The sequence below is a fragment of the Seriola aureovittata genome, chromosome 22 (assembly GCF_021018895.1).
Source record: "Seriola aureovittata isolate HTS-2021-v1 ecotype China chromosome 22, ASM2101889v1, whole genome shotgun sequence".
NCBI classification, from domain to species: domain Eukaryota; kingdom Metazoa; phylum Chordata; class Actinopteri; order Carangiformes; family Carangidae; genus Seriola; species Seriola aureovittata.
This window is the reverse complement of record NC_079385.1, coordinates 15,528,657-15,551,964: the sequence shown is the minus strand read 5'-3', so window position 1 is coordinate 15,551,964 and position 23,308 is coordinate 15,528,657. Positions and strand designations below refer to the sequence as shown.

The window sequence follows — 23,308 nt, the reverse complement described above, 5'->3', positions numbered from 1 at the left end:
TTATTTAGTCTTAATATAATCAGATTTATCTGAATACAAGTCTCAAATTACACCATTGACAAAATAGCCAAGACAATACCATTATGTCATTGCTTTGTTGGAAAAAGTTTGTGTCTATTGTTGGTGTGCCTACACAACCAGATGGAAATGAATAATTTGGAAACTGACGTCAGAGGTGGGATTGCCTAGAATGGCGGATCTCGTGTACTCTCGGGTTTTTCCGGACAGTGGGTTAAATCCCCGCCCCGCTTCATTCCTGCGTTGTTTGGGGACAGTAGGAAGATGGCGGCGGCCCCGCTGTACTGTGTCTGCCGGCAGCCCTACGATGTGAGCCGGTTTATGATCGAGTGCGACATCTGTAAAGACTGGTTCCACGGCAGGTATGTCGGTTATAACGTCCTTTAGAGAAGTAGTCCATTGGAATAAACAAACACTAATTGTTTGTTAAGGAAAGGCGACGGTTCTCTAAGCGGTGTTGACTGGTAGCTAACTTAGCCTGCTAACGTTAGCGGTGGGCGACGGGGGTTTTAAACCGTCTATTGACACGACTTTACGAAAGAAAGTGGGGTTTCGTTCACTGAAATGGGCTGATATTTACTTTATTGTTCCGCGAATGAGTCCAAAACGCAAAACTTGTGCTTGTCCTCTGTAAGTATGTTGATAATTACCGTTGTTGGCTCAAATACAGCCCCATAGCAAATAGTTTTTATCTACTAATATGCGGATCTATCAGTGTTGCCGTGCTGTGTCAGTCAACCTGGGTGATCAAAAGCTTGGCGGGGTCATCGTGACAGACAAAGCTGGCATTTTTCCTGTTTCTTACAGTTACTTCAGACACAAGTTTTAATAATGTTTTTACTTTGATTTATCGGATTAAGAGCCATTTAAACCAGTCGAAATATAGTAGTGTTAGGAGTGCAAGCCCGCAATCTGGCTGCCCAAAATCAGGTTATTCAAGGTAATGGCAACTGCAAGCAACCTTGTAGTTGTACTTTAAACTTATTTGCATAGACTACATTTTATGAACAACTTCTGTCAGTTTGGATATAATCTGTGCTTTATCATTATACACCATCGGTAAATATTCTATTCTAATATAAACACATTTCAAGCTGTTTGTAATTAGATTTTTTTTTTTTTGTATTTTGTTGTTGTTTTTCGTAGTCTACTTTAGTATAAAGCAAATGGTAGAGAACAACGAGCTTGTTATGGTTCGGCTTTTGATTGACAGCTTGAGAAATTTAAACCCCCTTTCAAGCAAAGGAGGCACATGGCAGGAGACCCCTAGTGGTGGACAGGGGGATTATTTAAAGGTACCAGGTAGGCACATGTCCCTGGACTGCTATTTTCTTGTTCTGTTTTTTATCTCTTTCTAGTATCCTATCCAAGTGATTGCATGTTGGCCAATTGTGTTACAGATGCTTTTATGAATCATTTGGTGTGGGGGCAGTGACTGTCAAAATCATAACGGGAATTTTATTGTTGTGTAATGCCACCCATTGTGTATCTCCACACGTATTGCCTAATGTCAAATTTCAGTCATATGTGCTGTAGTCCACACCCAGTACCTGTAATGAACACTCCATGTTTTGAGGTGGAGATAATTCTGAACTGTTTTGGAGTGACAAGGTGGCCTAGGTAATAGTTCAAACTGTACTTTTAATTGGGTGATGAGGGTTTAACCTCTTTATAAGGCACTGTCAAGCCGGTTTAAATGCCCATGAGCAAGGCAGGGGACTGTTGTGTAGCTTGTGCTCTTAACCCTAAGAGAAGAATGGCGAAAGCCTTTCCCCATAGGGATCAAAAAAGGGTCCTATTGTTGTCAAATTATATGGGATGTGTCAGACTCAGGTAACCAGTAAAATGTGACTTCATATAACTGTCGCTTTTTATGAGTGTGGACTTAAGTCCAAAAGCTGTCTTAGACAGCCCGTTCTTCGATCCTTTGAAACTGCCTGTGTGGGCGCATCTCCACGGCAACTGTTTATGAATACAATAATCTGTTTTTGCTCGTGTTGAAATGACGGAAGCCATTGCGTAACCACATTACTCGTGCTGCCAAAAAACTTGCTGGCCAGAATTTGTGGCGTATCAGAGCCAAAAAAAAAACTGGCTGGCTGTGTGTCATGTGCCAGCAAGAAAAGGAACAAATGTTGGAGCTTCCCCCATTGATGACTAATAAGCAGATACACACACGCTCACACGCAAAGCAGAGCTCCAAAAACAGCCACATTTCCAGCCTCTTTCCCACGAGGCTGGCCAGAAGGAAAGGGATATTCTCTGGCTGTGGATGATGGCACGCCGATGAATTGGAAAGGAGAGGAGCTCAGCCTCCTGGTGCCTGTTTTTCAGCCGGCTAGCGGAGTTGGTGTTTGTGTTTGTGTGGGGGACTTTTGTCTCACCGTCTCAGTTTCTGGAGAGTGTCCTGTTTTCCATCACTTATATCTCTTAGCATCTCAGTACACAATACAGCCTGGGACTTTAATGGGATGAGGACTGGGGGAATTATTGTGGTTGCTTTGCGTCGGACTAGTGATCAGAGAGGTAACTGGGAAACAGAAAAATGTGTGTTTGTCTTTCTAGACTCCACTATGGTCTCACATCATAATACCAATGTTTTACAGAGACATTTCTCAGCTCTATCAGGGACACACATAATGGAATAATGTTTAGTTGTTGCTGTATACTTGTGGTCAAATGAAAGTGTTGTGTGAACCCCAAAAGAGGTGATATCTTTATGTGACATCTCATCACAGGTTTGATATTTCTGTTATGAGCAGTTGAACCAAATAGAGATTTTTCCCTCTGACAAGTTTCATTTGATCGTGTTTAATCTGTGTGTGTGAAAGAAATCCTTTGACTTTCTGCTATCCTGTTAGTCATGTTGTGACTCCTTCAGTTTAATTTGCAGCCCCTCAGGTACCACTGCCCTGAAGGACTCCACTAGGCACCAGAACCCTCTACTAAGCCTGTGGTTTAGATTACAAATGTTAGTTTGAAATCTGTTATTTACCATTTAGAGCCTCAGCTAATTACAAGACTTGCCTCTGTAAATTGATTGTTTTCATTGTTTCTAGGAGACCAATATTTGTCAACGTGGATGTTGGATTGTTGGAAATCCTCACTGGGTCAAGTCAGATCATGGTGTTTACCCCGTTGTAGGTGTCAGGCTCTCCAGTCAGCTCATTGTCTGATTTTAGGTATGGCTGGTGGGGGTGATGATAGACCAGCAGGGCTTGATGGGACAGACCAAATGATTGATGGGAGCTCCAGTGAGCCAAGTTCAATGCACGATCCGTCAATGTCGCACAGAGTGTGAGCACACTTAAAGAGAGATGGATACCCTCTACAGAGTGCCTTTTTAGTGTTTGTGTTAAGTGGATGGATGGATGAGTGGAAGAGTTCCTTTTTTTTTTTTTTTTTTTTATATCACTGTCCATGAGGAGATGTTTCAGATTGTCTATTTAGATGTCTCATAAGTTAATTGGACAAAGTCAAATGCATCCTCATAGCTCATGTTAAAAGCCATGTTTACATCCATTAGTAAGGCTGTCTCTGGGGAGCAGGGAAACTGCATTACTTTTAGCTTGAACCACGTTATTTAGGGGTCAACAGCCTCATGTATTGATTATCAGTCAGTTTGAATCAAGATATTAAAGCCATACATTATGCCATACAGTTCAAAATTTGGTTTAGAAATCTCTATAATGTGTCTCTATAATGTGGGAGTAAATGTGGCTCTCTCAGCATAATATCAAATCCAAATCAATGGACGTCAGTTCAATATTGCTGCATAAGAACCTTATGAAAACAGTTCACTTCTTTGTCTTCTTATCTTTACAGTAACACTGACCTTTTTGTAATTCGTCACATATTATGAAATGCTTATTGACACGTGTAAAGAGAGAGAGAGAGAGAGAGAGAGGGTTGCATCCATAAACCAGTCGGCCTTCAAATGAGTTCAGAATGAGTTTGTTGGCAGCAGTCACATGACTGATGACTTTGTAGGTTTTACAGGGGCACTGGGGGCCTAAAGACAACCATGTTGAAGACATGTGTGAAAGCAGAGCCCCAGTGCTAGGACCCTCAAGGCAACTCAACCTGCACCAAAAACAATTAGGTTGTTAAAACTCCCCGGGGCTCCCTGACGCCCCATAAACAACAAAGTGATCCTCTTTTGTTGTTTACCAGCTGACTACACAGGGAGGCCCGCAGTCTCTTTCAAGCTGTAACCACTGCATGGATGTTCAGTTGCTTTTACGCCTAGCTAGCTAAAATGATTTAACCAGTAAGGCCAAAATGACAGATCCCTATCCATCTGTCAGGGCTCAGTTGCTCTTACTGCTGCCCAGGTTCAGCACTGTTTATGTAAGCTTTGGCTGAGTGCATTAGGAAAAGGGCCAGAGAAGTCCGGTGCTCCTCTGAGGTAGATAAAGATAGCCAGGTGTGTTTAACTGCCCTCATCTCCTCAATCTCTATCTCTACCACCCATCCATTAGCGATCTGCCAGTTCCCTAATGTAGGCGTGTCGGCGCCCCATGCAGAGCGGTTATTTAGAGCTTAAAATAATGGCGATACCCGCCTCCAGCCTTTTGTGTTTCTGCACTGATCATGGAGGACAATGAACCCCTCATAGTGCATGGACTAATGAATAAGCTCGCTCAGTCACACAGGAAGGAGGCCCTTGATGAGAGGAAGTGGAGGGAGAGGGGCTGTTGATGGCAGGGCTTTAGCCAAGTACACAAATCTCCTCTCATTCAGGAAGGGATGTTTTGCTTGGTAATCTGCTGCAGTGCCGTCACAGAATAACTCCAGTCTGAATATGCGGGGTTTACGTTTTATCTTTGGGGCAAGTTGACTGCACTCTCTGCCACCCTCTGTTAAAGTATGCTTTGTTGTTGTTCTACAATGTATGATAACACAATCTCATTAAGTATTAAATTGACGTCAGTTGAATGGTCTTCAATCTGATCCTCGCACTGATTGCTTGCTTTCCAAGCAAATGCGGTTCACGTGGGTTCAAGAACTGTTTGCACACTCACCGGCTTTGCAATGATGCAATACACCACCAGACCTGAGCAAGGCAGGAAATACTTGGCCCTCTTTTCCTTTCAGCTGAGTTTCCTTCCCTTGTTCTGCATTCTCTGTCTCAAGTCCACACTGTTTCATAAGCCTGGGTGGGTTGTTAAGTAGCAATCATTTCAGGTGACACATACGCTGAATCAGGCCTGCAAATGTGGCACAGTGCCCTGATTTCCCACTGTGGCATTACATAAATAAAAATACCAAGTGAGATGAGGACAACAAGGTCACCTCAGCTGAGCACACGCTGCTCTCGCAGATCTTGACGAACCCGGCAGCAGAGAGCTGTGACTCATGCTTTCCCCCAGCGATCAGCCACATGTTTGAACCAAGATTCCTGATACATGAGCTGGGCCTAATACTACAGCCAAGCACTGTGCAGTGTTATTGTTGGTCATCTGCTTGCTCACGTGCAGGAGCAGGAGTGCTTCTTTGAGCCTTTTTTCACGCTTTTATTTTTTCTGTGCATGTTGCAGGCAATATGCATCTTGTAAAAAAGGTACCTCTGACATAAATGGGCCTGCTTAATGGCAAAATAAATACTCCATCAGTTACTGGACTGATGTAAAGCCTCCTAATGTATTTGTTTAGTAAGTCACTCAGGATGATTACGGCAACTAAATGCATATTATGACCCTTTCCCCCAACTTAGTAGAGATTTGAGAGTTACATGCCTGTTTGAAATCGAAGTGATGCATTTCAACGATGTACGCTTTCTACGCAGCCAGTAATAACACCAGGTTGAATGTGGTAAACTGTGGAGAGTCAGCTACTGTTGATATCCTGTTAGTGCACCAGGGTGATGGAGTCCACCACTCACACAAGCTCACCACTTCCTGATGAGTTAATGGCCCTTGGCTTTATTTCCTTTACAGTTTCCTGCAATTCCTTGTAGATCAAAGGTGATAGCAGGCTGCGGTCATCACCATCCCTCCTCCAGGCTTTCCTGTTTTAAAAGCAGAGCTGATATCAGCAACAAACTCATCTTTTATACCCCTTCGCTATACTATTGCTAGCCACCAACTTGAAGCCACTCAGTAATAAGTTGATCATAGTTTGAAGATGGCAATTTTTTTTAAGTGCTTGCAGTTTTGCTGTGGATTGCATGGTGTAATTCATTCCTTCGAGTCATCACAGTGCTAATGGTGCTTATCGGAATGTTTCCTAATTAGCCAAATTAAAAAGAAGCAGAAGAGGTCAAATAATTACATTGGCCTCAGCTATAACAGAAGTCAGAATACTATGAGTGGTACAGCTTGGTGTGTTAGTAAAATGTTTCTTTTTGTCTGATCACACTAGAGGAAGTGATGCACTGAATGTGGCTTCAAATCAGATTTTCCAAACTATGTGTCCAATATCTTAAGTTTTTTTGTGCATGCACATGGACACACTAACAAGCATTTAAGCAAAGCAATGATGTCGATTTAGAGGAACAGTATTAGAAATCAACCAGAAGATGCTTAATGGTTATCAGGTCAACTGAGGACATATGATATGATCTCATAAAACACAGTTGTTGTGTTCAAACCTCAGAAATCACTTTGAAATGACAACTATAAGAGTAGCCTGTTAAACACAGAGGGTCCTTTGTATGTGATCTCTGCATCTCTTTGTGCACATCACTTAAGCATGTGCATGGTTCATTTTAATGGTTAAGTAATAGTAACACGCTGCTTGCAGCCTTTCCAACTCTGAACATCCATCGGTGTCCGTTCAGGCTGAATGGCAACTCAGTTGCTGTTCAACTCATGCTGCTCTGGAATGGAGCTCTGGTATGCAACAGAGGAATGCATGTGTGTTGGTGCCTGTGGTTTGGCTGTTGCAGGACAGTCGGGGGTAGCAGCATGAGTGGTACTATTGCAGATCCATGGGAAAAAACACAACACTGCAACAAACCTCACTATCTGTACAAGCAGTTGATGTGCAGCCAAGGTTTTTACCTTACACTGCATTCACGCAATGACAGCAAAAAGGGAATAACAGGAAAACCTCGTTAGTCAGACAACCTTGTTGTCATACCACTTAAATAGCCAAAATAATAACCTTTACTATGGCACGTACTTAACTTAATTAAGCAGCTAATTAAGACTAATTGTCTGCAGCTTCTTTTTATTTAGCTGAATTAGTTGAATTGATGTTGATATTGGTTTGGATTTGATTTAATGTAACTCCTAGCTTTGGTGGCTTTGCAGCAATTTTGTGCCTTTTTGACAGTTCTGCGGTTTGTTTCACCCGGTGGGAGAGATTGCTGCGGTCAGAAATTCTTGATATCTCCAAATCTGAATTACAACTTGGAGGTTGATGTTGATGCTGCTGAAGAAAAATGATCTAAATTATTGTGGCTTTAGCAAAATTCGGCAGGGAGGTCTTTGTGTCCTTTCGTTATTATTGTACCAAAACCATGAAATGTGCCCTTCTGTCAAATATCAGTGTAGCTGCAGTTGGAGGAGAAAAAAAAGATAAATCAGAGCAAAGGTCACTTTCCAGACACAAACTGTACTTTGCTGTGTCTCAGTGTTTGTTAACCTCAATTCTGTAACCCCTGACATCTCCTCTCACAACATGTGCATAGGGTTTGACAAAGTTTGACATTAGCTTGGTTGTGATTAATCTGTTTTAGCCAATCGGGTCAGACAACGACCGGATTAGAGGCCTGTGTTATTGATCATTTCCTTCTTTCACATTGTCCAAGAAATATTTCATCTGACTCCCCAGTTACTGTCTGACAGTTTCTTATTTAACATGTCTTGTTAAGTTTTTCAAAAACCAAAATGAAGTGTCTTTCATGAGCTAGACATGTAGGATAAATCCTGACTCGTGCTTGAACATCTTAAGTGTGAACCTGCTCTGACTCTGTATCTCTCTGTCTCTCCAGCTGTGTGCAGGTAGAAGAGCATCATGCTGTGGATATCGATGTTTACCACTGCCCCAACTGTGATGTCGTACATGGACCCTCCCTGAGTGAGTAATGTTTTCTCTCATTAGTGGCATGTTTCCTTTGCTTTTTTGTTTCTGTGTGTGTGTGTGTATGTGTCTCCCTCCTTCCCTCAGTCCTAACCAGCATCTCATTCATCAAACACTGTCCTCTGATTCTCTGCCTTACATTTACATGTCTAACACTCTATCCATTCAGTATTTCCCCTCCCACCTCTGTCCCTCTGTATGTTGCACTGGTCCCAGGGGAAAAGGCCGCTCTCCACGGTGTTGGTCAAGTCAGATTTTTTTTAAGGGGGGAGGGGAATGGGTTAACCTCTGAGAGCCCAGAGGGCAGACATTAATAGGCTAATTGAATGGTGTTGTAAGCCCTCCACTTTGATTGGACAAGCCCCTTCATCTCCATCTCCATCTCTTAGCTCAGGGGTTGAGTATTGAATTAATGTCCTTACGAAAAGTGGTGGTGATGTGCATAATTTACCACTTTTGTTGTGAGAGCAAGCTTCAAGAGGGCGCTGACATTAGAACGAAACAACCCTGTGAAACTCTGGTCTTTTTTTTTTTCTTTTGCAGTGAAAAAGCGCAACAACTGGCACAGGCACGACTACACAGAGCCAGATGATGGATCAAAGCCAGTCCAAGCTGGCACCCCAGTGTTTATCAAGGAGCTGCAGAACAGGACCTTTGCCAGGTAGACATCAATTTGGACACATGCATATTTACTTTGAAATTGCTTCAACCCAGCAACAATGGTAAAACCACATTCATATCTGCTTAACCAGATAAAGAGTTCCTCATGAATAGTGAAGCAAAGAGTTGATGGCAGTCCCAACTAAAATCCTTAGGATGCAGGTTTTTTAATTTATACATCAGCAGCAGAATTGACTTGCTGTTATCAAAACAGCAACACTAATCTAATGAATTGATGGATTGTACGTGATCAGGTTGTACTGTGATTTAATCATACTCCCCAAATTATCTGTTAAGTTTTAATTTAATTTTGTTAAATGGCAGTGCAAGTGTCGCTGTGTTTACATTCTTATATTTACTGCCATAGAGAGCAATGATTATGTTGTAGAGGTGGTTTGCATGGTTACAGATAATTGACTCCAGTTTGCTTGATGTTGTCTTCACCATCAGCAGTCTCCAATGATGGAGAAAAACATAAGCATCCCAAGCTTTAACCATTCACACTTCTTGTTGCGTCCACATGGTATCTTCATAGTTGCTGTAATGCTGTAGTTGCCGTAACCCGTCCATGTAAAACTGTAAATCCACCTGAATTTGGAAGCTTTTCTTGCTCATTTAAAATCTTTAAAGGCTCATGACTCTGAGGCTGTGTTAATGAAATGGCAATAGATCGAATTTACTGAACTTGTTATGATCTTGTTCCAGTGGTGAGGAGATTCTGATGCGAATGAAGGGTGAGCTGGTGACACCCAGGTACCTGGAGAGACACGGCTTCAACTACCCAATAGTGGTCACCGAGATGGAGGGTCTGGGACTCAAACTACCAGCCCCTACTTTCTCTGTCAAAGATGTGGAGCAGTATGTGGGTAAGGAAGATTCACAAATAACAGGCTTTATTCTGTAGTGTAAACCAGTTTCCCTCGGCTGTATTAAATCTACAGTAACACATTAGTTTTTCTCCTTTGGGATGGAAAGGATGTGGGCTCTGATATTGGAATACGTAGCAGCCTCAGTCTGTTAAAAAGCTAATGAAACCACCCAACAGCTAAGTGGCCATCACTGAGCAGGCACCATCTGTGTGTCAATATGAACAGGTTTCCAGGTTCATGGGGTTTTAACCCACTTATCAGGCATCAGACGACGGCTGAATGATGTCTAAAGGAGTGACGGCTAAGCTTTCACTGCCCTCTCTGTGACCACTACGCTTCCTTACTGAAACAGCTTGCCACTTCCCAGCTCCTGTTACAAGCCCATTACCAAGCCCGCTGGTGTTTTTATCATTAAGTTCAGATTACAGACTCCCTCTCTCACTTTATCTCTTTCTCCCATGCCCTATTGAGCATTAAGCCAAGGCACAGGTGTTGTGACCAGGGACTGAGTGTCGGGTTACGTTTCTTACAGTTAGAAGACAATGGGACACCAGGAGTGAACAGGGATGTCTTCTGTGACTCACTAGGGTCTGATGCAGTTGTGTAGTCGGCTCAGTGTGTGGTCAATTTGGCCAAGTGCTTGAGAACTAATGAGTGTCAGTGTAAGTGTTATGAGGGAGGCTGCATAAATACAGCTTGTACTGAAGATTGATATGATACAGACACTCTACACATTTAAGTCCATAGCTTTATTAAAATGTTTCTGAACATGGAATGTGAGGCTATTTTTTAATGTATAGACCCTTAAAGGAAAGCGCATCAGGAACAGTATATGGAGACTTGAGATGAGACTTGACTCAGCTCAGAATGACTGATCAGTCCCTGGGGGTTATGACAAAAAATATGTAAAAATATTTGCTGGTTAAGACCCACACCATATAACCGCCACGTCCCCGTTTCTGTTACGGCCGGCGTCTTTTGTTGTATGTCTATATTTGTGGTGTCATAGACATCTATTCTCTGCCTGGAATGATAAAATATTTGCCCGCATCAAAACCAGCGATTAAATCCTCAGTCTGCTGGCAGCTGCAGCGGCCTTTGACAAAGAAGAATTCACCATCCTAATATTTGATAGTAAGAATAATAAATCCTATGATTCCATGCTAATAGTAAATTGCATGCTGATCTTTTCTGGACAGTCAAGAAGTCGTATGTGTCATATTCACCATAAAGTATAGCGTTTAAAGAGAGCTGAGCATGTTTCCACCAGAGCAAATGGTCTTGGACCTTGTTGGTCTGTAAATCTTAACTGAACTGAAATTAATGCACTGAGAAAACAGTTTGTGGTTCAAGCATGTTGACATGTCATTACCCTAATTAATGACCTCTTTAACATCACTGAGTGTTGTAATATCTCACAGTGATTATGGTGGACATCAGGTAGCTCAAAGTGCCTCTTGTCCTGGTTCAGCAGGGCTGTGGATTTTAGACGTTTATATGAAAGGTTTCACTCTTGCTGTTGTGTTAGTGAGGCTGGTGTTCGAGCTCGGTGTTATGTGGTTACCAGGCAGCTTTTTCTCTCACTGTGTGACTGACTGCCTTTACTCCAGCTGTTCTCTGTCATCAGACGCTGGCCAGCTGGGCTTTAGAGAGGTGTGTGTGTGTGTGTGTGTGTGTGTGTGTGTGTGTGTGTGTGTGTGTGTGTGTGTGTGTGTGTGTGTGTGTGTGTGTGTGTGTGTGTGTGTGTGTGTGTGTGTGTGTGTGTGTGTGTGTGTGTGTGTGTGTGTGTGTGTGTGTGTGTGTGTGTGTGTGTGTGTGTGTGTGTGTGTGTGTGTGTGTGTGTGTGTGTGTGTGTGTGTGTGTGTGTGTGTGTGTGTGTGTGTGAAAGAGAGAGGACACGCAAAGGAGTAATAAAAAAGGTGTGTGGGAGGGGTGTTGGGGAAATACAACAACCAGCTGTCTTGCTACACACACTGCACCCCGGCCCTACTTCCGGCCCCATGTGTCACCCGAGTGTGATTTGTAGCGTTGCGACTGTTAGCTGTATGCTATGAGCCTCTGCTTTGACTTCTTTTTTTCTTTTCCTTTTTAGTATCTGTTTTCAGTCTTGTACACGTAAACACACCACATTCAGCTTTTGCACACTCTCTCACACATCTACACACTTAGTTCCCTCTATGCTCGAGCTCTCCCACGCACGCATATATGCATTAAATGCATTGGACCTATCACCTCCACCCACTGCAGCTCCTCAGGGACTGGTGGTCTGGACAGATTGACGGATTGTCTCGCTTGTCTCTCAGTACAACCCCTCCCCACTCTGCCATATTGGTGCCAGTTTACCTCAGGGCTTGATCTCTAAAAGCACAGCTAGATGCCAGCAGGGCTGCTGACCCCAGCGAACCCCACACCCACTCAGCAGCCAATTAAAAAGTTAAAGATATTTTGCATTTAAGAGTCACCGACTACAGAACTTCTCCATCTGATATTATATGGACTAAACGGTGCTCCTCTCCTGTCTAGGTGGTAACAAAGTCATCGATGTGATAGATGTGGCACGGCAGGCTGACAGCAAGATGAAGCTCAGCGAGTTTATCAAGTATTTCACCAAGTCCCATCGACCCAAGGTCCTCAACCTCATCAGCCTGGAGTTCTCTGACACTAAGTAAGCAATGCAACTCTGTTTGTTCTGTTGGCTAAAGGAAGCATAGATTCCTAATAGACAATAGCAGTACAAGTCAGTTATGTCACAGTTCTGACAATGCTCACATAAGTTCAATGTCAGCAGGTTTGTCAGGTTTAGTATATCAGTCTAACTTGCTAACTGACTTTTGCAAGATGCTTCACCTTCATCAGGTGGACCTTATGTTTTTTTTTTATGGTTTCATTGTCAAGAATGAACTTTTAAACTACATCAAATCTCTTTAAATTATGGAGAGACATAATAATTGCTGACAACCTAAGTCCTGTGCTCTTGTATTTAAAAATTCAAGTTGCAGTGGTTAAGATACAAGCTTAGTTGCAGTTGCATTAAAAAAGTAGATTTCTACCAAGAGTCAGTCAAATATAGGTTTTAATCTCTGCATGCATACAAGAGAATTTGAATTTTGCTCAGTTTGGGGGCAGGTTTTGAATATCCTAACATACCTGGAGAGGACACATGACTGAAACTAAATCTGGGACCTTATGAAATCATTTAAAAAAAAATAAAAATAAGACAAGGTTGCTATCAGTAATAACTGTAACCTAACCTTCTAACCTTTCTATGGTTTCACTTTTTGCCTCACCCCAACTGCCTACAGGATGTCGGGGTTAGTGGAGGTTCCTGATGTGGCTCAGAAGATGTCCTGGGTAGAGAACTACTGGCCGGACGACTCGTTCTTCCCCAAGCCCTTTGTCCAGAAGTACTGCCTTATGGGGGTCAAGGACAGCTACACAGATTTCCACATAGACTTTGGAGGCACCTCGGTCTGGTACCATGTTCTCTGGGTAAGTGTGTGCTTTCAGAAGAGTTGAATGTGTTTGTGGCACAGCTCTACCCCGGCTCCCAAAGACACGTTCCAGGGCAAAGTAACTATTTGTCTGTTGTTTGTTGTTTAATCAAAGGCTAAGCCGCCCTTACATTAGTCAAGCTCTGAGTTTTAGTGGGTTTGTATATACTGCGGTCTTAAAGGGAGGCAGTCACGGCTGATTGGCTAGCACTTGCTGAAAGGTCCCCTTTCCTCATGCAGCTTTGGAAGCAGCACTGCTGTGCCCATGTTGATGATCTCACCGTCTATTCTATAAACTGTAGCTGACATTAATTTCAAATGGGATGTGGGTGGGTGTGGGTGGGTGTTTGTGGGTGTTAATAACAGCAGTATCAACACAGCTGCCACGCTCAAACAAACAACATCACATCAGTGTCATCCATGTGTGGCGACTGTTGACTCAAAGTGCTCTTCATCTGATCTGCAGGGGGAGAAGGTCTTCTACTTGATCAAGCCCACTCCTGCCAACCTTGCACTATATGAGGCATGGAGCTCCTCGCCCAATCAGAGTGAAGTGTTCTTCGGGGACAAAGTGGAGAAGTGCTACAAGTGTGTTGTGCCCCAGGGAACAACCCTGCTCATACCTACAGGTCTGTAACTATCTTTTATGCCTGTGTAAAGTTTCTTGCATGTTTTTAATGTGGCGCTGTCATTCCTTGTAGTAAAAAGACCTCTAGTTCTGCCTTTCACACCTGTAGTCCAGTTCATTTGGTCTGGACCAAAGAACAGAAAAGGACAAAACATTGTTGCCTTTTAGTTCTGGTCTGGTTAGTGTTCACTCTGGCTTTTTACAAACCAACAAAGAGCTGTTGATTGGCTGGGAAATCAGATTCAAGAGACTGACAGCCAGAGAGCTCAGAATAACTGATTATGAGCATTATAAGTATATTACATAAGTAATGACAAACAGGTAGACACAGGACAAAAAAAGAGATGTCATGTACAGCAGATTATTGTGGGGTCACTATGTCAGGCACTTTTTAATGGACGTTGGCTCGATCTGGAAAAATTGCATGTATATATTTTACCAAATGATTTGAATGAATATATACATTGCTTCTTAATAAGATCATTTCCTGAATCCCAGATGGATTTAACAGCACTTTAGCCCTTGAATTCAGGCTAAAATCACATATCTACTATAACAAAATCCTGTGGTTGGTCAGTTTGCTTTCAGACCACAAACAGACCGCACCAGAGTCTGCTTGGAAAAGGACCGAGACCCTCTTTTCAAGTGGTCTCGGTCCAGTTGTTTGGCCTGGTTCTGTGGACGGCTTCCTCACCAGCCCACACCAACCACACAAACCAGGCAAATACACCAGAGTCTGTTTCAACCGAACCAAACTGGTTTGGTGTGAAAGCAGCCTTTAGTGTCCTGGATGGTACTTTGTGGTGTCCGAGCACAATAAATTTCACACACTCTGACATACAGCTATTTGCGTCACTAATGATATATCATTGCGGTTGTGGAGTCTTGCTAGCTGTTGTTCACAGCTGATCTGTTGTCTGGATTTGTTTGTCTTTTCACATACATTTAAAAGTTAAAATAATCATGTTTCCCATGACTCCTGCCAGGAAAATACAGGCTTCTTGAAAGACCTCTATCATTGCCAAGGGAAAATAACAGAGAGGGGAATTTCTTTCTGAGGAACAACCCAAACAGTTCTTAACGATCATAATTACAATGGATAAATGAGGAGAAACAGAGCTCTTGTGTAATATGATGAAAGAATCAGTGATGCTGCAGATCACTTCTTTCTCCTGCACGTGACTTTACAATACATTCCTTTAATTAGCAATGTTGTTGTTGTTGATTAGAAGTTGTGTTAAAGGGTAAAAGGATGTTTGAGTTTGATGTCACTGACCAAATATGAAATGGTTTCATTCACCGAAGTGACGCTAATGTCTGTAGTCATACGATTATCCATCCATCAGTCTTTCAATGGACTTTTTAAGCTGATGGAGTTCCTTCACACACACACACACACCCCCCCGCTCCCAGACAGACAAAGCTCAGTTCACCCCATCAACTGCTGGACGTCCCCAATCAGTCTTCCAGCCATGCCTTCTCAGCAGGCTGAAGCAGCATTGTAAAAGAGAGCTTTTGGCAGAGAGGGTGTGTGGAGAGGTGGGAATTAAGTGGGGGTCAGAGAGCACAGTAGGTCAGTCAGCTAGTGCATTATCAGGCCTGTCTATCAGCCTTACAACAACCCCCCCCACATACCCCCCCAGACTCTGCTTTCTCTCACTTTGTGTTGTATAAAGAACGCTGTTTATCTGAGGGGGAACGTGTTATTTCATAGACAACCTTATCTCTTTCTAAGTCTGACTGTGGGAGGATAAGAAGTTTGTTTTTGTACCTACACATGAGGGTCTATTGTGCATATTCACACATAGTAAACACACACATATTCACACAGATCGGTGTAATCTAGTGCATGTATGATCAAGTTGCCAATTGTTACTGTGTGATTTTGGTCTGTCTGTCTTGAGTTATTGCAAGTTAGTTGTGGATAAGCTGTTAACTCTTGTCCTCTGGCGCCCCCTGCAGGCTGGATCCATGCTGTTCTAACCTCTCAGGATTGCATGGCTTTTGGAGGGAACTTCCTTCACAACCTCAATATTGGCATGCAGCTCAGGTAAACAGCTCAGATGATACTGATGCCTTGATTTTTTTTTTGTTTTGTTTTGTTTTTTTCAATGTTCTTGTGTTTGTTACTTTATCACTAAACTCTTTAGTATTTCGTGTGTTGGTTCATAGGTGTTATGAAATGGAGCGTCGTCTGAAAACCCCAGACCTCTTTAAGTTTCCGTACTTCGAGGCCATCTGTTGGTATGTGGCCAAGAACCTCCTGGAAATGCTAAAAGGTGAGAGTGCACAATGTTAGATGTAATGACGAAATGTAGATGTTTTACATGTCCAATTCATTTTAAACCAATGGGCAATCAAAAAAGGTGTGCATAGTCCCTGAATAAAATACAAGTACAAAAAATGAACAGCTTTTATGAATTAAAGTGCCAGTATAGTTTCTGTCACACACTTTCAATCCCCACTGTTGTCAGTGCATTTTAAAAGATGTTTTATACTTCACACTATCTTATAAATATTATTTGCTGGCAACACCATAACATTATTACAGAATTACAGTGCCCAAGTATGTACTTTTTTGAGACGTCATACAATATTAAAACGTTTTTTTCTGTCTTTGAATTTCAACCTTGTATGAATGTTTTTTTTTTTTTTTTTTTTTTTCTTCTTCTCAGAGCTACGTGAGGACAACTGTCCACCATCAACCTACCTAGTAGAGGGAGTCAAGGCTTTAATCAGTGCACTGAAGACCTGGTTGAAAAGAGAGGTGAGAGTCGGCCACAGTGTTCTCAAGGTCATCTCTGTCTTCCTGCATCTTGAGTACATACAGTCCAGATGGTTATTGTTACACCGCAGCTGAGCTCCAGTAGGAGACGTCACCGCTGTTTGTCCTTATCTTCTGTATGTGCGTCAGTGGCCAACAACAGACTTCTCTTTGTTCACTCCTTGTCTGAATGTGGTCTGTTGTGGGTTTGCAGGTGACTGAGCCCACCAGTGAGGTACCAGACAATATCAGGCCCAACCATCTCATTAAAGAGCTGACCAAGGAAATCCGCTACATGGAGGTAAGACAGAGTTAGACCTCTACACTTCATCTAGACCTTGTGAACTGATGCATTGATGCTGTTGTTAAATATCATAAAGTGTAATTTGCTACAGAAAGCTGCAGGTTTAACATGTTTTTCAAGGACAATGAGTCTTCAGAGACTTTTTTGTACAGTGTCATATTAATAACAGCAAGCTATGTCGGGTTACTATGAATTTTTGCTCTTGAACTTGATATATTTGACAATATTTTTCTCCATGTCTAAAAAGAAATGTACAGTGTTGCTTCTGCCTGGACTCGACTCGTCTGCAGCTTTACATACAGTAGTTTTCCCAATGCAGTACATTAAGTGTCTTATTAGACATGAAGAAACAGAAAAACATTAAAAGAAGACTTTGTATGTGGGCAGCTTTTTCTTGCAGGAAATCCATGAACTTGTGAACCTGTAAATTGCACATCTTGGTAGACTCTTGACTCCATGAATATGTTTTCATATCTACCCTACAGGAGGAACCAGTCAATGGTAGCAAGCCAGTGAAATCTCAGGGAAGTGGGTGCGGAGTAGCATCTGGATCGAACGGCTGCCCAGCCACTCGCTCCACACTGGAGAGGCTGTGCCAGGCCCGGCGGGCGAGAAGAGCTGCCAGGCGGCTGAGGGAGCAGCAGCGGCAGGCCCCCAAAGTGCCCTCCAACCTGGACATCTTAGAGCAGCACACCAGGGAGGTGCTGAGGAGGCTGGAGGTGGGACCGCTGGAGGAGGTGAGGACCAAGGAACGAACAAGTAGTATAAGTGTGGATTTATGTGTTTATAACACAGTTGTGGGATTTGAAGTTGTGGAGTTTGTGGGGAGTCATTGCCTGTATTGTGTTAGTATCTGGTCAAGGCATATCGCAAAATGTGCTTTTCATTATCAGCACAAACTGCAGCATCGTGTAGATGTAGATTAAAGTCTTTAATGGGTTATACACACTGAGTGACTCTGGTCTGCTCTACTCAGGATCCAGCATTTTGTGCCAAGGTTCATGGGAAGCTCAACAAAGTGTCAACTGCATCAGCAGCTGCTGCTGCAGAGTCTTTAGAGGACAACCACCTACGGCTAATGCTGGTCAACGGCAGAATCATCAGGTGAGAGCTCAGCTCTTTCTTGTCAACACGCAAATGTTTGTGCCTCTTATTTACTAAGGCTTATGTACATATTGGTATATAAATATGGAAACTTTTGATTTATCTGCATAATAATACATTAAAGTGAGATTAAGAAAGGAGCTCATTGAGAAAAATAAACAGGCAGGAAAAACAAAATGAGAACATCGAGACAACAAGCCAAAACCACATAAAATAAAATAATGTAAATGACAACAGAAACTACTGTTACACATGGCTTTGATACAACAGTATTAATATGTTTATGGTCCTGTGTGTGATTTTAATATGTATGTTTTTATATATATGATGGTTAAGTTATTAGCATGCCTCACAAGGAGCTCATCAATTGCAATAAAGTTCAACTCTCTTAACGCTTCAACCTTAATAAAAAATTTTGGTCCTCCTGCAGAAAATGAAACATTAAGATGCACAGACAAACCGTCAGTTTGATTCATCATATAATCCACAAATCAGAAGGTTTTGAGAAACCAGATACTCTCTTAAATCTTTCTAATCTACTCTTCCACAGTTGGGATTCTCTGTGTTGTCTCATGAAATTACTTTTTTTTTTTTTCATTATTCAAACATGTTTATTTTTGTGTGCAGAGATATGAGGCGGCCAGGCAGCAGCCCGGTAAAGACGGAGGGTGAGCGGTCATCTGTTGGCCAAGGTCCACCAAAGAGTTGTGTGGATGGGAACTCGGAGAGGACACAGGACGGTGAAGAGCAGCACAGCATGGTTGAGAAACCCACGCTCCTCAGTACGTCACCAGAGGCTGTGCTTATTAAAACCATAATTTAGCAGAGAAATTGTAGCCAAGAGCATTCATTCATTCATTCATTCATTCATTCAGCCTCTTTAGCTAATGGTGTTTTCATGTTTTCCAGGGGGTCTGGAGAGGGTGAAGACTGAACTCAGGGAAGAAGTCTCAGGACACTCCAGTGTGTCAGACGTGGAGTCAGACAGTGACTCTCCCACAGAGGTAAATGATGAGCAGGATTTTATATCAAACTCTGTGATAGGAAGGACAGACACGGTCAACTCCGCTAGATCGAAGTGTGAAGCCACTTAATGCTCGGAAGTGGGTTCACACTTCGATCTAGCTGAACTGAATGTGCTTCTGATGCTAAAAACTCTGTAGTTTGACACTAAAAAACCTGTGAGTCAAACATGTTGAGATGTTTGGAGTCTGATTTTATAGATTTCATTCTTTATAACTATTGTCAAGTATGTTGTTGGTTAAATGTTTTCTTTGTAGAAAGTAAATTCATTTGAATATTAACTGGAGAAAAATTAATTTAGTGCCTTACATATGATCCTAGCATTACAAATACAACACACAATATTACAGTGTGCTTCTATGTGCTTACTAATCATGCTTTGATTACTTATACATCTTCATAAATTGCTTTGCCAATGCAGCGTAAAGCATCATCATCGTCGCCGTCGTCATCGTCGTCATCGTCGTCGTCGTCGTCATCGTCGTCCTCCTCCTCCTCTTCTGACGAGGATTCAGAGAGTTCCCAGGAGGAGGAGGGGGAAGAGAGGGGCTCATCTCAGCAGAAAGGCTCAGGGCACACCATAGAGCTGGACCAGTCTGGCCAGAAACTCAGGCACAAACACAAACCACTCAAACGGTGAGAAACAGTTGTGTTGAAACGTGTTGTTTCTATTGCCACTCAGAGGTAGTAAATAATCACGTTGTGTCTCCTTCCTGCAGAGACCGTCCTACCTCACCCAGCACAGAAGAGGCCATTCAGGGGATGCTGTCTATGGCTGGTCTGCTGTGCTCATCCAAGCCGGAGAAGGTAGCCTCCTCCCAGGAGCCCTGGTGGTCCAGCCCGAGCCAGTGCTCGCGGCTGGAGCAGAGGGAGGCCGCGCAGCACCAGCGCCGACTGCAGGGGGACAAGAGCCCAATGGACAGCCAAGGCAATAGCAGCAGCGAGGCCTGGGACAATCAGGGGCTCCCAAGCCCCCTCAGTCAAAGCCACGCCACCAGCCCAGAGACGGACTACCAGTACTGTGACCCCTCAATGTCTCCTCCGCTGCACCCCTCCAAGAGGCACGCCCCCAACCCCCCACCTATCAGCAATCAGGCCACAAAAGGTTTAAAAATCTTTCTTTGTGCTTCTTGTTGAAATATTAAAATGTTAAAAAAAAATAAAAATAGTAAATACACATTTCACAAGGTTATTGTGAGTACATTCAATATCTAGATGAGGAGGCATTAGAGCTGAAATGATCGTTTATTAATGAGTCAAATCGACAGAAAATGAACTTTTTGAGCCAAAACTTCACTGGTTTCAGCTTCAAAATGTGAATATTTACTGGTATTATCCGTCTTTTTAGGTTTTGGACTGTTGGTTGGACAAAATAAGGCATTTAAATATTTAAACTCGTTCTCTGGTAAATTGTGTTGGGTATTTTTCACATTCTTAAAGACCAACATTTTACAGATGTGAAATATCTGGAAATTCTTTAGACCAAACAATGAATTGTTTTGAGAAAATTATTGACAGACTAATCGATAATGAAAATTATTGTTAGTTGCAGTAGACATGGACAGTGAACATTCACAGCTTCTATGTGTAATTCCGTTGGTACTCTTTTATAATTAATTAAACTCCTGATCGTTTTTTTCTTTTTCAGGCAAACGGCCCAAAAAAGGAATGGCTACAGCCAAGCAGAGACTGGGGAAAATCCTGAAACTCAACAGACACAGTCGTGTCTTTGTGTAACACTCCAAAAACATCGGAGGCAGAAGAGAAGTTGGGGATGAATTCTTGAAGAAGAAAAAAAAGAAACATTTGTGTATTTGTTACCAGACACTTTTTGTGCTGTAGAGAATGGGGATTAAAAAAAGAAAAAAAGAAAAAAAGAAAAAAAAAAAAAAGAACACACTGCCTGGAGACGACCACAACTGAACGAATCTTGACACGTAAAACACGCTCACTGTGCATGCTTAGGAGACAGGGTATTGGATTTGAAATGAGCAAGTGCACGACTTCAATACAAGCACACTAAGAACAAAACAGAAAAGGAGCTTCGCGGAGAGACGTAGTCGAGCATGTTATGAAATTTTCTGCTGCAGGGAAAGGTGGACTGAAGCTCCTGGGGGCATTCAAATGGACAAAGGAGATTTTACTGTAGAAGGTCTACCAAACAAACGACAAAAAACGCTTGCTTTGATGGGGAGACAGCAAGATATCTACTGCTTCTGATGCCAAGATCATCTGCATCACATTTACTAATATCCTCTCTCCAGTGAACGCGCCCCTTCCCACCCACCCCTACACGAGCTTCACTTGCTTCACGGCTATCTGCGAGCAGGACGGAGGAGCAGGTGAAATGGAGCTCTATCTCTTGCAGGGTCTTTTTTTCCCTTTTGGCCCTGGAGAGAAACGAGGTGCTAAAGAGGAGGAGGAGGAAGAAGAGGAGGCGGCGGTGAACTGAAATTTCAAAATGGTGCTTATTGTTTGTACTTTTCTCCACTCATGCTTGTCCCTTCCAGCCCTCACCTCCCTTCCCGACTTCCCCCCTTTATCTCAATCACACCAGCAATAATGACTTTGAGGAGAAAGGTAAGGGTGAGAGGCAGCACTTTGATGCATCCTTCCCCCTGATTCTTCTGTTTTGTAGAAAAATCTAAATAGGTGCATTACAGACTTGCACAATTTAGTGCAAAATATTCTCTCAAACTTGCACTGTTGTTTGATAATTAGAGGGGAGTCTGGTCTGAATTCTGGCTGAAGGGAAGCTGCTCAAAGTGCTGCCTCTTAGTGAATTTGTTTTTAATAGGAATTGCGAGTCGTTCACTCATTTAAAAAAAAAAAAGAAAAAAAAAAAAAAAAAAGAAAGAAAATGAAAATGACTCGCATGTTATCCTGCTTAATTTATTTCTTGTTTTGTGCGATGTTAATTTTTTTTATGTGTTATTTTTATGGATTCTGAATGATGTATTTATTAATTGAAAGAGATGATTTTATTTTATTTTGACCCTAAAAATCTCAGCTATTCTGAGGGGTTTTTCCTTCATAGGGGTTCTTCTCTTTTTTTTTTATCTTTAACACATACGTTTTGTAAATGTGGATGTTTTAGAGTTTATGTGATCATCATCTGTTGAGTAGCAGTTTCCCTACAAAACTTTTATTACCTTTGATTCTGTCACAACTCTTTTTTTCCCTGCCCAGTTGAATAGATCCTGTGTTGATTCTTGTCTGTTCTGGTTTCCTCTTCTCCTTGTAGCCAGAGGGGTTTGGCTATGTATGAATAGAGACTAGGTTAGGTTGAGAAATGTCAGCTTCCATATCTACACCTGAGCTTTTTTCAACTAGTGCCACTTATCATTTAGCAAAAAAAAAAAAAAAAAAACAAGTATTCTGAGCCACTGTGGTCGATCCAAAGTAGTTGATGTATTCAGAAGTGAACGTTTGAGGAACTTAAATGGGATGAGTGAGGTTTTTTTCCTTGTTTTTTTTTTTTTTCTTTTTTTTAATACCAGTGCTGATGTGAGATGTGCGTTTTGCTCGGGGTGCGCAGTTCTTCACTCTCAGGGAATGATGCCATGGACATAACCTTTGATTAACCACCAGCCACGTCATGGATGCAGACAGGATTTTCTCAGCACTCGCTCAAGACTTTAACCTTCACCTCCTGCTTCAGAGTCGCTGAGGTTTGCTTGTTTTCCATTGCTCAAAAAAAAAAATTCATGGTCGTGGTTTTCAAGTAAGGATAAGCTGTGCTTTTACCAGTCAGTCATTGTACCTTTACAGTAGGCTACTTTTACAACTTCTGTTCACATGAATTTGGTATTGTCCCCTTCTGCTTTCTAACACACTTTCAGCTCAGTGTTATACAAAAACCACCCGTGTTAAGTTGACTCCAAAACATATTTCACCCATTTAAATGACACCCAGGCCGTGTTGCCAAGTAGCTTTAAGACCACTCATTTAACAGCATGAGACTTTGAAAGCTTTGCTCAGGTTGACTTATAGTACACATGACCTGCGAGTGACTGTGATCAATCACTCAGCCCTGATGAGGCGTTTCATGTAATCCTAACACAAAGAACCAACTTAGTGGTAATCACATTGCCAGACTGATTTCTTCCCCTTTTTTCTTACACTACACTTTAACCTTTGAACTCTTTGCATGTCAAGTCATTGAAAACAAGAGCTGGCCCGCAGGCAGGGTTTGTTATAAGCTGTAGTATTCACCGTACAGGATCTGTCTCCTTTTGCTTTTATATGCAGCTCTCTTGCCATTTGTGTTATGTGCGTTGGTTCTTGCAATGGTTTTTCCCAGATTTAAATGGCTTATGATTTAAAATATACAAACACTGGCTAACTGTGACACTGTTAATGCATTGCATTTTGTTTCTGCATTTCAAAAATTGCGTGTAAATAAAACTAATGAAATAA

The 23,308-nt window shown here is 42.2% G+C and overlaps 1 protein-coding gene across 1 annotated transcript; it reads left to right on the top strand.

The window, feature by feature from the left end:
• Positions 1 to 274: 274 nt before the first annotated feature.
• On the top strand, positions 275 to 23,308 carry kdm7aa (lysine (K)-specific demethylase 7Aa). Its single transcript, XM_056367725.1, has 18 exons — positions 275 to 380; positions 7,958 to 8,043; positions 8,590 to 8,707; positions 9,412 to 9,572; positions 12,099 to 12,240; positions 12,878 to 13,064; positions 13,533 to 13,695; positions 15,657 to 15,744; positions 15,867 to 15,973; positions 16,370 to 16,461; positions 16,673 to 16,759; positions 17,248 to 17,499; positions 17,739 to 17,866; positions 18,494 to 18,648; positions 18,776 to 18,870; positions 19,311 to 19,525; positions 19,609 to 19,994; positions 20,538 to 23,308. The coding sequence occupies exons 1-18, from the start codon at positions 283 to 285 to the stop codon at positions 20,624 to 20,626; spliced, it is 2,649 nt and encodes an 882-aa protein (XP_056223700.1). The 5' UTR covers positions 275 to 282; the 3' UTR covers positions 20,627 to 23,308.

Bases quoted from the DNA above. Each gene is read 5' to 3' on its own strand.
- kdm7aa (XM_056367725.1), top strand. From the start codon at position 283: ATGGCGGCGGCCCCGCTGTACTGTGTCTGCCGGCAGCCCTACGATGTG. The intron at 13,065-13,532 runs GTAAGTGTGTGC...TCTGATCTGCAG, and splicing joins TCTGGTACCATGTTCTCTGG to GGGGAGAAGGTCTTCTACTT. The intron at 15,745-15,866 runs GTAAACAGCTCA...GTTGGTTCATAG, and splicing joins AATATTGGCATGCAGCTCAG to GTGTTATGAAATGGAGCGTC.